The 13,575-nt window shown below is 44.6% G+C and overlaps 1 protein-coding gene across 1 annotated transcript in view; it reads right to left on the bottom strand.

Moving 5' to 3' along the window:
* Positions 1-13,575, bottom strand: part of LOC126160280 (protein artichoke) — a 171,612-nt gene that overhangs the window by 66,268 nt on the left and 91,769 nt on the right. Inside the window, exon 7 of the mRNA XM_049916897.1 lies at positions 3,011-3,294. Coding sequence (XP_049772854.1) covers positions 3,011-3,294 — 284 coding nt within the window. The remainder of the gene's footprint in view (positions 1-3,010; positions 3,295-13,575) is intronic.

Raw genomic sequence — 13,575 nt, 5'->3', positions numbered from 1 at the left:
AGAACAGATAATCACCCACAAATACATTCATATAATAAATAGTACTGTAACATATTACTCAAAGATGTAAAAAATCTAGGAGCATGCATGTTTTATCTGAAATTGACATATCAGACAAACAGTTAAATCAATATGGAATTCTGTTAAAAGGGAGACAGAGAGAGAAGCCACAGAAGATTGTGTTATTTTTGTTAAAGAGAATGGGGGCGTTGTAAAAATTGTCCAGTTGTAGCAGCTATTTTTAATAAATACTTTTTAAAAATAGGTGAGAAAATTGGTGCAAACAATTCAGAGAGAAAGCAAAACAGTACTCGAAATAAGCAAATAATCAATGCCTGATTGAGTGCTTACTTACGAAATAGAATGCAGAAAGTTACCTCCAGGCTGTTCCAGTAACGCAAAGAGGGACGCCACATCAACTGCTTGGGGAGAAATTATGAAGAGAATTCCGCAGGTTCGATCGTTGGCCCACTAGTGATCTGGACTTATGTTTACCATCTGCCATTTCATTTACATGGCTAAGAACAGGACTAATTGTTTCGCCCTCTTTGAAGATGATACAAGCTCCGTTGTAAAGCTAAGCAGGGAAGTATGAACAGAAAAGGCAGCAAATGATGTTTTTGTGAAAGTTACTGAAAGGTTTTGTACAAATGGGCTAGTTTTAAACTTTGAAAAATGTGCTTCATCTGGTTTTACAACGTCTAAAATATCCCACAACGTATTAACATACAATACGATGGTTGTCCGTAAAATAAGGTTCCCATTGCGTTACAGTTCAGAAAAGCGCTGTTACGATGGATCCCGAGTTTCTGTAGTGTACCGCGGTTTCCCCACTCCAAATCCCCTCCATAGCGAGCTGCCTGCGGAGCTCAGTCTTGGCTTGGCAGCCGTACGTGTTGGATCTCCCCCTCGCTTCGCTCGCTAGGTGTGAGCTGCGCTCAGTGATCCGTTTCCTGTCTGCAAATAACATTGCGCCGGCAGAAATCCATTCCCAGCTATGCGAAATCTATGGAGACAAGTGTATGAGCGTACAACATGTGCGCAAATGGTGCAGAGAGTTCGAGAACGAGCGTACTGACGTCCATGATGAGGAGCATTCCGGACGGCCGTCAGTTTCTGACAAAACAATCGCAAAAGTGGAGGCAGCGGTGCTCTCAGATCGAAGAGTGACGGCTGGTGAGCTCTCCGAAGTGATCCATGATGTCAGCAAAACCTCTATTGACAAGATTTTGACGGAGCATCTAAGGTATGCTAGGGTTTGCGCGAGGTGGGTGTCAAGAATGTTGAACGAAGAGCACAAACGTCAACGCGTTGAAGCGGCTCAAGAGCTTCTTCAAGATCACGGAACTCATGGCGAGGAATACCCCGACTCCATCGTCACAGGAGACGAGACTTGGGTGCACTACCGCACACTCGAAACCAAAGAACAGTCGAAACAATGGGAGCACCCAGAGTCCCCGAGATCGCGAAAATTCAAACAAACGCAAAGTGTCGACCAAGTGATGGCAACAGTGTTTTGGGACAAGAAGGGGGTCTTGTTGTGCGAGTTCTTGCCCACCGGTACAACAGTCAACGCTGGCGGGCACTGCAAGACACTGTAAAAATTGCGCAGTGTAATTCAAAACAAGAGGAGGGGTACGCTGTCCAAGGGAGTGCGTTTGCATCAGGATAACACTCGACCGCACACCGCTAAAGCCACTAACGAGCTCATCGCAAAATTTGGATGGGGTATTGTCAAACACCAACCCTACAGCCCGGACTCCCCCCCAAGTGACTATCTTCTCTTCCCTGACCTGGCTGGAACGCATTTCGGCGATAGAGAAGAGCTGGAAGAAGCGGTTCTCAGGTATCTGCGCGGCTTGGTGGCAGATTTTTTTGATTCGGGCATTCAAAAGCTCGTGTACCGCATGCAAAAATGTATTGATCTCAGTGGCGACTATGTAGAAAAATAGGTTAAAGTCTGAACTTTCCAAAAATGTACGCATTCATGAAATAAATATGTTTTACTCTGTGAAAAGAAATTGGGAACCTTATTTTATGGACACCCCTCGTACCCAAAAGAAGTAAAAAATAAAGTAGAAAATTGTAAGTTAATAGGGATGATGATGATGACGAGGAGTCCCATACTTCTTTACAGAGCGTAGGGGAGCGACGCGGGAGACCCGTGCCACCTTACTAGGCAAGGTCCTAGTGGAGGTGGTTTGCCATTGCCTTCCTCCGACCGTAATGGGGATGAATGATGATGACGAAGACAATACAACAACACGCAGTCATCTCGAGGCAGGAAAAATCCCTGACCCCGCTGGGAATCGAACCCGGGACGCCGTGCTCGGGAAGTGGAAACGCTACCGCGAGACCACGAGCTGCGGATAAATGTTGATAAAAACTGAAACTGGGAAAACCATTAAGTAGACCTGCTAAATGTTTCTGTTTGGCCGCTTTCGCCATAAGGAACTATGTCCTACCCTGACGCTTGGAATAAGACTTTGAATGACGTCAGTCAATGGTAAATGAACTCAAAAATATTTAGGTGTATATAAAAATCGTATACGACGACGGTTTCATTGGAGTTCCAGCCAGGGCAATTTAAAGTATTACATGAAAAATAACGAAATGTGATGAATAAATTTCCGACAAATGGAATTCCTCGAAAAATAAAAGTTTGTGTTGACATCTTCGAAATCTAATGTAATAGATCAAAACGGTTTTCAGATTTATAAATCAGCACGAGTAATTGTGTTACAAAAAATGAAAACAATGTCAGATATGTACAGCTTGAATGAATTTTCCACTTTGGAGTAGAGTACGCACTGAAATGAAACTTCCTGGCAGGTTAAAACTGCGTACTGGGCTCGAGTCCTGGTCCAGGACACACTTTTAATCTGCTAGGAAGTTTCTTACGTGCAGCTTGTTTATCAGTGTGAACAGCGTTGATCTCAATATGGACAGAGGCTAAACTTCAGTTCTTCTACACCACTAACAGTGAAATAACTTTGCTGACGGATCTCACCGATTATCGTGCAGGTCGAGCTCCTCGAGGCTGGCGAGGGCGTCCAGATCTGTGCCGCGCAGGTGCTGCAGCAGGTTCTGGCCCAGGTGGAGCTTGCGCAGGTGGGGCAGCCGCCGCATGTCGGGCATGCCGGAGAGGGCGTTCGCGGTGAGGTCTAGGCTGCGCAGCGCGGGCAGCGCCAGAGCCGGCATCGACGACAGCTGGTTGCTGGCGGCGTGCAGGTGCTCCAGGCCCTGCGGCAGCTGCGCAGGGAGCTCCAGCAGTCGGTTCCTGGCCATGTCCACCTGCGCCACAACCAACAAACTATAACAGTGACAGGCTATTATTATTATTATTATTTATTATGCCGCCAGAAAAATAATTACTATGCCATTTTAGAGCTTTCAGTTTAGCTTGTAAGATGTGTATATTTCTATCGTCTATTGCCAAACCACAATTTATGAAAGATGTTTGTATTTTATCAATAGGATTAAGTAGGGATAATTAATATTTGTCATTTTGGAAATAATTGTGGTAGCAGGGAATGTCTGCACCAAAGTATTGTTGGCTGGAAAGACCGCACATCGGTATAATTTTAAAAAGGGCGAGAGAGACCGCGTATGGATATATTTTAAGAAAAGAGCTGGAAAGACCGCGCATTGATACATTTTGTAATGGTAGCAGGGATTGTCTGCACCAGAAAGCATTGTTGGCGGGAGAGACCGCACTTTAGCGTTCCTAGGAAGTCAGTAGTAAGCGAGATGTGAAGCGAGTCAGTAGCAGGTCTGAAGCGAGAGAGCCGGCCGCGGTGGTCTCGCGGTTCTAGGCGCGCAGTCCGGAACCGCGCGACTGCTACGGTCGCAGGTTCGAATCCTGCCTCGGGCATGGATGTGTGTGATGTCCTTAGGTTAGTTAGGTTTAAGTAGTTCTAAGTTCTAGGGGACTGATGACCACAGCTGTTAAGTCCCATAGTGCTCAGAGCCATTTGAACCATTTTTTTGAAGCAAGAGGTTGAGAGGAGCGGTGTGCCTGCCAGCCACCAGCTATGATTTACAAGAGATTATAAACGGATGTACAGAGACATCAGCTAACTATTATCTTAAGAGGAACTAATATTATTGATTTTTTTTGTTTTTTGTTTTAAGAAAGTTAAGACTACTGAAGGTATGTTTGCGCAATGCTAGTTGTAAGATTATTGTAACAAGTAAGTCCCATTTGAACGTTTGTAAAATCATTTCATTGCCAACAGTAAATATTTGAAGAATCGTTTTCAGAATATAATTAAATTTTGCCAGCAATATTGCATTACTGATCATAATCCAGCCCAAAACGATGAACGTAAAACTTTGCAAAATTTTACTATTGTCAAGAAAAAGTTTAACTATGAATTACGTAACTTCAGACAAAATAATTAAAGAATAACGTCAGTTTTGATATCAAAGAATAACGTCAGATTTGGTAATAAATACAGCGACTTATTATGACAGCCCACCAGCAGCTAATGAGAATAGTAAAACAGGAAGTATATTCATGTCGTAGTTCGATGTAGCAGTCAGATGGCGATCCAGTTACAGTAAAAAAGGTAAGGAACAGTTTCGGGTTATTGCAGGTTACGTCTGAGGGGCACGACGACGACACATTCTATGTTTCGTCGAAATAATCAGTAAATCACTTTTAATAAGCAGCATTTAAATTTGTATTATTATTGAGAAAGAGATTTAATTTCAAAGGGAAGATTTCATTTGTTATTATTAAGCAGGAGATAGAAATCCTAAGGGAAGGTTTCATAGGTTGTTGTAGAAGGGAAGGTTGCATAACAAAAGAGATATAGAGGAGACGGGATGGTTTCAAGCTCAAGCTTCGTTGTTGCAACAGTGTATATGGGGCACATGAAAAGTTTATATTTACAGATCAAGAGCACAAACGGTTATGAGATACCAGGTATCGATCCATGCTGAAACACCCATATTCGTATGTGGTGTAGCTTCCGCAGGTCGCAATGCAGACGTTGGCTCTGGCATCCGGTCGATCATGTAGATGGCGAATACTGTCCTAGGATATGCAATGCCACACCTGCTCTACCTGTTCATATAGTTCTGCAAGAGTTGTTGGCCTATCAGTTGCACGAGTCATTCTCATCCCCTCATATCCCACATGTGCTTGATTGGAGACAAGTCTGGAGATCGTGCTGCCTTGCAGAGCATGTTCTCCCTCCAGAAACGCCAAATGTGAAAGAGAGTTGAAGCTTGTCACGCCCCATACTATAAGACCTAGGGTGTGGCCAGCGTGTCTCGGACGAACACACTCCGCGAGGCAGTGCTCACTAGGTCTAAGTAGTACGTGCAAACGACTATCATTTGTGTGCTGACAGAATCTGCTTACATCGCTAAAGCACATGGCATGTCATTCTACCTTTCAAGTGATCCTATAATAGCACCAGCCCTGCACATCAATGCTGCGGTGTGAGTGGGACACGAGCTAGAGATGTGCGCGCCCACAGTCCCATAGCTAATAACTGGTTCGCAACAGGTCATGCTGACATGCCTGAGCTCATAAGCCCTCTTGTCTGTGTTGTGGTAGCTGTACCATCTGCCACTGCTGCTCTTACATTACGACTTTCCTGGCGGCCGTCTGTGCTACTTGGATGTCAAAAACCTTGTCTACTGGTATAAGAATGTTCACGCGACCACTGATACCAACATCGTTGCACAACTGATGTAGCACATCCAACTTGTGTGGCACTTCTTCTAAAGGACCATACCGCCACTCGAAAGGCCACAATCTGACCCCTTTCTTCAGTCAGGAACCACGCGACCGAGACGGTCGCAGGTTCGAATCCTGCCTCGGACATGGATGTGTGTGATGCCCTTAGGTTAGTTTAGGTTTAAGTAGTTCTAAGCTCCAGGGAACTGATGACCTCAGATATTAAGTCCCATAGTGCTCAGAGCCATTTGAACCATTTGACCCCTTTCAAACTCGTCCATTTGGCTGTAGGAAACATGACTGTGTCTCTGTCTGCTTACTTCAAACGTTTGCACCACAATGAGCCTTCTCGTGGTGACCATTCTCTATTAAAGGGTTGACAAAGACAGCTAAGCCACTGCACTTTGTGTTGCCAGACGACGTCGAAATCATTGGCAGTACCTCAACTATCCCATAGGTAGAGTACGCTGTCATCAGATCAAAATGGACGTCGTCTTTCCAGGCGTACTATTTTTTTTCCTAGCAGCGTCTTATTATGTATTCTGCCTGAAGACAGGTCTTGATTTAGATGCTCTTCATGACTTTTACTGCTCTCTTCATGTCCACATAGTTTTCACTCCCAACATTTTGTATCTTCTCCATCCTTTCATTTCTAAATCTAAGTCTACTTCTACACTCAGCAAGCAACCTTACTGCGTGTGGCAGAGGGTACTTTGCACACCAGTGTCATTTCCACCTTGTCCTGTTCCTGTCGCGAATGGTTCGCAAGAAGAACGATTGCTGGTAGCTCTCTGTGTGGGCTCGAATCCCTCTAATTTTATCTCCACAGTCTTTTTGCGAGATCTGCATAGGAGGAAGAAATATACTAGCTGGAATGTATGCTCTCAGAACTGTAAAAATAGACCACAGTGTGATGCAAAACGCCTCTCTTGCAATGTCTGCCACTGGAATTGGCTGAATATCTCCATGACTTTTCACGCTTACAAAATGAAGCTGTGACGAAACATGTTCCTCTCCTTTAGATCTTCTCTGTTTCCTTTATAATTCGTATTTTGTACAGATCCCAGACTGACGATCAATATACAAGTATTGGCCCTCTATCGATTGACTACATTTCCAGAGGATTCTTCCAATGAATCTAAGTCTGGCGTCTGCCTTTCCTACGATTAATTTTGCGTCAAATAATCGCTCCATATGCATAATTCTAGATATTTTATGTAAGTAGATGATCCAATGATCGTTCCAATGATCGTTCTCGTCCCACACACCAATCCTTCCATTGCATTCACCATCAAACAGTCCCGTCAGACTGTTTTTCTTTCTTTTTCTCATAAATTAAAAAACTCATCTCCTCCCTCCTATCATTTCCAGCACCTATTCATTAGTCATTCTCCGTACACTATCATAAACCTATAGTGTGTTTTTACAAAATTCATACTATTTCACAAGACTATATTTCCCACATTAATTATGATAGAAACCTGGGTGAAACTTAGTTTGTATACTGAAACAACAAGTTAACGTTGGTGGCAGTTGTAAGTTGCTGGTAGGGGTCTTCCTGGTGCAGCTGTCTCTTGTGGAGATTTAAGTGCTATATTTCTGCGTGTCATTTGACCTATTGATGCTGAGTTGGATTTTTGTTTTGTTGTTGTTGAGTTTATCGACGCAAGTTGTTTGGAGCTATGTGGAGGTTTTGCGTGAACTGTCAGCGGTGTATATATTCTAGACCAACGATCGGATTTCGGAACTTTTCTGAAACTAAATTGCTTTAATTATTGACACTGGTGTAGTGAAACTTAAACCTTGTCTCACAGGTGAAAGCTAGGCTGGCGACACTTATTTAGACTGATTTTACAGCTGTAGTCGACATCAACACTTGACTCTGTTCAATAAAACATACAACGTTTACATATCTTACACATTCACAACATTTTAATTTTTGCCTGAAACAACGTTTTCGACGAAGGACGATGTCCAATAAGTAAATTAATATGGTTCCAATCTCCCGGTTCCGACCAATGTTTTCGGAATGTTTTCCTTGGTTGTAAGGCGGATACTGGAACTGGTAGGCTTCTCCTATTTATTTCCAACTGAGGTTCCCCATTTGCCCGGGTATCAGCTCGTCTGATAATTAACTGAAGAGAAACGCGACTCCTTATGGACCTGGTCTCGAACAGCTCGCTACATTCCTAGGAGTGGAGAATGAGATGAGTAGCTGCAGAAGAGCTGACAATTAATCCAGGATCGCCAATCAAATTTTTCGATTGAATCTGCGATGCATAGCTACGTTGTTTAATTTGTATCTCGCACCGCACATACTGTAGGAAAGAGTGCGTGACTTCTGACGCGAAGTAACGGGAGTTCTGAGGATGGACGAAAGGAACATTTCACAGTGTCGACGAAAAATGTCAGTTTATTTCGATACCAACAGAATTTTTATATTTTTACTTTCCTTTGTCCATTCAGTAGGATGGTCTAATGCAATGTCGCTGAAGAGTATCAACATACGATATTTACGAGGTGCATTCAAGTTCTAAGGCCTCCGATTTTTATTCTAATTAACTACTCACCCGAAATCGATGAAACTGGCGTTACTTCTCGATGTAATCGCCCTGCAGACGTACACATATTTCACAACGCTGACGCCATGATTCCATGGCAGCGGCGAAGGCTTCTTTAGGAGTCTGTTTTGACCGCTGGAAAATCGCTGAGGCAATAGCAGCACGGCTGGTGAATGTGCGGCCACGGAGAGTGCCTTTCATTGTTGGAAAAAGCCAAAAGTCGCTAGGAGCCAGGTCAGGTGAGTAGGGAGCGTGAGGAATCACTTCAAAGTTGTTATCGCGAAGAAACTGTTGCGTAACGTTAGCTCGATGTGCAGGTGCATTGTCTTGGTGAAACAGCACACGCGCAGCCCTTCCCGAACGTTTTTGTTGCAGTGCAGGAAGGAATTTGTTCTTCAAAACATTTTCGTAGGATGCACCTGTTACCGTAGAGCCCTTTGGAACGCAATGGGTAAGGATTACGCCCTCGCTGTCCCAGAACATGGACACCATCATTTTTTCAGCACTGGTGGTTACCCGAAATTTTTTTGGTGGCGGTGAATCTGTGTGCTTCCATTGAGCTGACTGGCGCTTTGTTTCTGGATTGAAAAATGGCATCCACTTCTCATCCATTGTCACAACCGACGAAAAGAAAGTCCCATTCATGCTGTCATTGCGCGTCAACATTGCTTGGCAACATGCCACACGGGCAGCCGTGTGGTCGTCCGTCAGTATTCGTGGCACCCACCTGGATGACACTTTTCGCATTTTCAGGTCGTCATGGAGGATTGTGTACACAGAACCCACAGAAATGCCAACTCTGGAGGCGATCTGTTCAACAGTCATTCGGCGATCCCCCAAAACAATTCTGTCCACTTTCTCGAGCAAGTCGTCAGACCGGCTTGTGCGAGCCCGAGGTTGTTTCGGTTTGTTGTCACATGATGTTCTGCCTTCATTAAACTGTCGCACCCACGAACGCACTTTCGACACATCCATAACTCCATCACCACATGCCTCCTTCAACTGTCGATGAATTTCAATTGGTTTCACACCACGCAAATTCAGAAAACGTCGCCATTTTAAGTATTTAAAACAGTTCTCATTCTCGCCGCTGGCGGTAAAATTCCATCTGCCGTATGGTGCTGCCATCTCTGGGACGTATTGACAATGAACGTGGCCTCATTTTTAAACAATGTGCATGTTTCTATCTCTTTCCAGTCTGGAGAAAAAAAATCGGAGGCCTTAGAACTTGAATGCACCTCGTAGTGTAGCTGATGCAAATCGCAAATTCTAATGGAGTTAATTCATAAACTCTTTTTGTCACATCTGCATCTACATTTATACTTTTGCAAACAACTGCGAAGTACATGGCAGAGGGTGCTTCTCACTGTACTGTATGGGCGATCGAAAATTTTCTGTTTGAGGGCGCTGCTGCAGCGTATATTTAACGTAGCGTGGCTCCTATGCGGGTATATGAACACCGACATGCAGGCAAGGGATTAGCGCGGCACTCATCTCTTTCCGATGTGCGTGCGGGAAGTGACGAAACGTGAACTATGACGACTTTATTAGCAAATGCATCCAAACAGAACCAACATGCTGTTTTTCTTTCCTTGGCTTCTAAAGGACAAACACCAGCAGATATCCATCGGAGAATGAAGAATGTGCTTGGGGCAGTATGTCTGTCGATAATCACCGTTGTGGAACGGTGCGTCAAGTTTCGTGCTGGTTACGATTCGACCCCTTATCGCAAATGTCGTAATGCAGGAGCTAGGCCAACTCCAGTAGGAGACACTTTGGCACCTGCCCTATAGTCCGGATCTCTCCCCTTGCGATTATCACTCCTTTACTCCCTTATAAAACGTTTTAAAGGTCGACGATTTATGTCGGACGAGGATGTGCAGCAGGCAGCTACGGACTTGTTCACGTAGCAGGACACGGTGTTTTAGTAAATGAGTATCTTCAGCCTGGTGCGTCGGTGCGATGATGACCTTAATGCTCACGACGATTTTACCCGACTGGGATTCCGATTCTGGACGGCACGGTCTTGGAACGAAAAGTTTTTGATCACCCCTTATGTGTATTAGGGTTTCATTAGAACACCCTAATTTTCAGCGAAGGAGCTGTTTTATAAGAACGTAGGCTTCCGTGGCCGGTGTCATAGTGATTAAATTTCTTCTGGGTATTATGCCACGTCATTGCTAAAAGTTAACTACAATAATAAACTAAAACCGACGTTTCGGCCGAATTGCAACGGCCTTCCTCAGGGCACGATCGGTTTTGCATGGGAATAGATGCTTCTATTTATTACAGACTATCGATGTCTGACGTCACTGTTGTAAAACTTTTAATTGTGTCCCAGTTTACTTGCACAAAGATATAAAGTTCACACATGAGACTTAAAACAATGCTGCCTTGCCATTTCTGGATGTGGAAGTATACAGAGCTGCCGAAGGTAAACTGGGACACAAAGTGTACCGGAAACCAACGCACACTAATCAGTACCTGCACGCGGAGAGCCACCACCACCCAGCTCAAAAGTATTCTGTCCTGCATACGTTAACTGCCCGAGTCTACCGGATAAGCGATGGAAATAACATCAAAGAAGAATTAAAGGAGCTACAACCGCTATGATGACAACATCATAAGAAAGGTAGCTAAAACCAAAGGGAACAGAATACGAGAAGGCAAAGAAGAGAAGCTTCCACTGGTACACTTACTATATGCGTCAGTGAACGGCTAGGCAACGTCCTCCGCCGACGTGGTTTCAAACCGATATTCCGAAGCAGTCACAGGGTCCACGAAATGATAGGTTCCTCCAAGGATGTAGTCAACAATCTTAACACTGCAGGTGTTTACGAACTACGGTGTGAGTGCGGAGCTGCCTACATAGGAGAAACAGGGAGACCTGTCAGCTTACGAGTAGCAGAACACGAACGCTATGTACGATTTCAACAACATAATAAATCGGCGATAGCGGAACACCACCGTGACTGTGGACAACCTGTCAGGTTCCAGGAGGCCCGAGTACTGGCGAAAGAATCGTGGATGCGAGAACGAAAAATACGGGAGGCGATCGAAATTATTAAGCAGCCTGACAGCATCAACAGAGAAGATGGCTACAAACTCCCGGCGTCCTGGCTGCCGGCCATCCCAGTCCAACGGGCCGCGAGCGGTCGCGGGGCAGAAGCTACACGGGACACGGGCGTATCTGCACAAGCAGCTGTAGAGCAACTGTCAGTCCACTTCCGCGCACACCAGGAGGAAAACTTGCCGACCAGAAGCCGAACGTTGATTGGCGGACAGCTACCAATCGTTGACGACATGGACATCCACTAATAGCCTCTTTCGTTCCATCTTCCCTTACGTCATGACTAGCCAATCATATTAGAGGGTCAATTAAAACTTTTACAACAGTGACACCGAGCGAGGTGGCGCAGTGGTTAGACACTGGACTCGCATTCGGGGGGACGACGGTTCAATCCCGCGTCCGGCCATCTTGTTTAGGTTTTCCGTGATTTCCCTAAATCACCACAGGCCAATGCCGGGATGGTTCCTCTGAAAGGGCACGGCCGACTTCCTTCCCCATCCTTCCCTAATCCGATGAGACCGATGACCACGCTGTCTGGTCTCCTTCCCCAAACCAACCAACAACAGTGATGTCAGACATCGATAGTCTGCAATAAATAGAAGCACCTATCCCCATGCAAAACCAGTCGTGCCCTGAGGAAAGCCGTTGCAATTCGGCCGAAATGTCGGTTTTAGTGTATTATTGTAGCTAGTTTTTTTAGCAATGACGCAGCTGTGTTATGTGGCGATCTTATTAATAAAGATACTTAAAAATGGAGTAGAAGCAGTGTTCAGGAATTTAAGAAATTCTGTCCATCTTGACTGGGAAGATGGTGTTTATCCCAGTAAGGAAAATGTATATAGACAACATGTCCGTCGCTTCATATTCACAGAGCGACGGATTTCACGGGCGCGGATACTTGAGAGGTTAAGCTCTGTACGTAGAATGTTCCTACAAGTTGACATACATGCATTTACGGTATATAATGTCATCAGGCATATTCGTCTGTTGAGTGTAGAACTTCTTGAAGTGGGATGTTTTGGAGACATGTAGTAGCACTCAGTTCATTTATAACTGTCGAGAGGCGAGGTATTGCGTATTTCATAATTGGAAATTTGCGGTAAGGTCTTACGGCACCAAACTGCTGAGGTAATCGGTCCCTAAGTTTACACACTACTTAATCTAACTTAAACTAACTTACGCTAAGGACAACACACACACACACACCGATGCCCGAGAGAGAACTCGAACCTCCGACGGGGGGAGCCGCGCGGACCGTGACAAGGCGCCCCTGACCGGTCGGCTACCCCGCGCGCACGTATTTCATATTTGAGTGACTTTTGTCAGTCCATGTTAGTTATGCAGTAATACAGATTTTAATGAAAGTGTAATTTTTCCGTAACTTTATTTAAAAACTCATAAAATGAAAGAACTAATTTCTTCTGTAACATCTTTTACGTAATTGGAACGTTCATTAAACTGAATTTCACAATGTATTTTGCAGATCAATTTGAAGTTTCATCCATTACCTTTGCATTGACAACTTTGGCAGACATATGCTTTGTAGTGTAGTCTATTACATCTTACAACTCATGGCGAATGGGCATTCTTTGAGAGAACTCATGGAGAGTAGACGTGATATGAGGGTGTTTAATTTTCTTATGTAAAAAATGAGTCATTAATGAAAAATGAGATTGAAGATTGCTATTTGTTTAGATACAGGTGACCAGTAAATCAATCTTAAAAGTGGATGTCAATGATCTAAAAACGAATTACACCACCTGACAAAACATGTGAAGCACCCAGAAGAAACCGGCAGAAGTCAATGTAACTTCGCACATGCACACACCATCGGGGACTACGTAAATAATTTGAGATGCAATTCTCTGTGACATGTAGAACGGACACTAGAGTGCATTGGTGTTGTTCCTCTTTGGTGTTATTACCAGGCCTCCTGGTGTATATAAAGAGCATGAGCAGTCTCACATATTGAGTGACTTCTGTGGAGAATATGGAGATGCCACGTACGCATGTTGAGACAGCACTGTCAGCACCTGACAGTTTGAAAGCGGCCTCAGTGTGGCCTCCATTTGGCCATCTGGTCTAAGAGTGCATCCAGCCTTGTGAAGCCTTTGGATGTGGCAGTGCCCAATGAGGGACTGCACGGGAACGTGATGGTAGGCGTTCTTGTCGTCAAGGTTCCGATCGTCCAAGTGTGACCTCCACGAGGGAGGGTTCCCGCACTGTGCACCGAACACATCGTAACCCCTTCG

This window comes from Schistocerca cancellata, chromosome 2 (assembly GCF_023864275.1).
Source record: "Schistocerca cancellata isolate TAMUIC-IGC-003103 chromosome 2, iqSchCanc2.1, whole genome shotgun sequence".
Lineage (NCBI taxonomy): Eukaryota > Metazoa > Arthropoda > Insecta > Orthoptera > Acrididae > Schistocerca > Schistocerca cancellata.
This window is presented reverse-complemented; position numbering and strand designations above follow the sequence as displayed.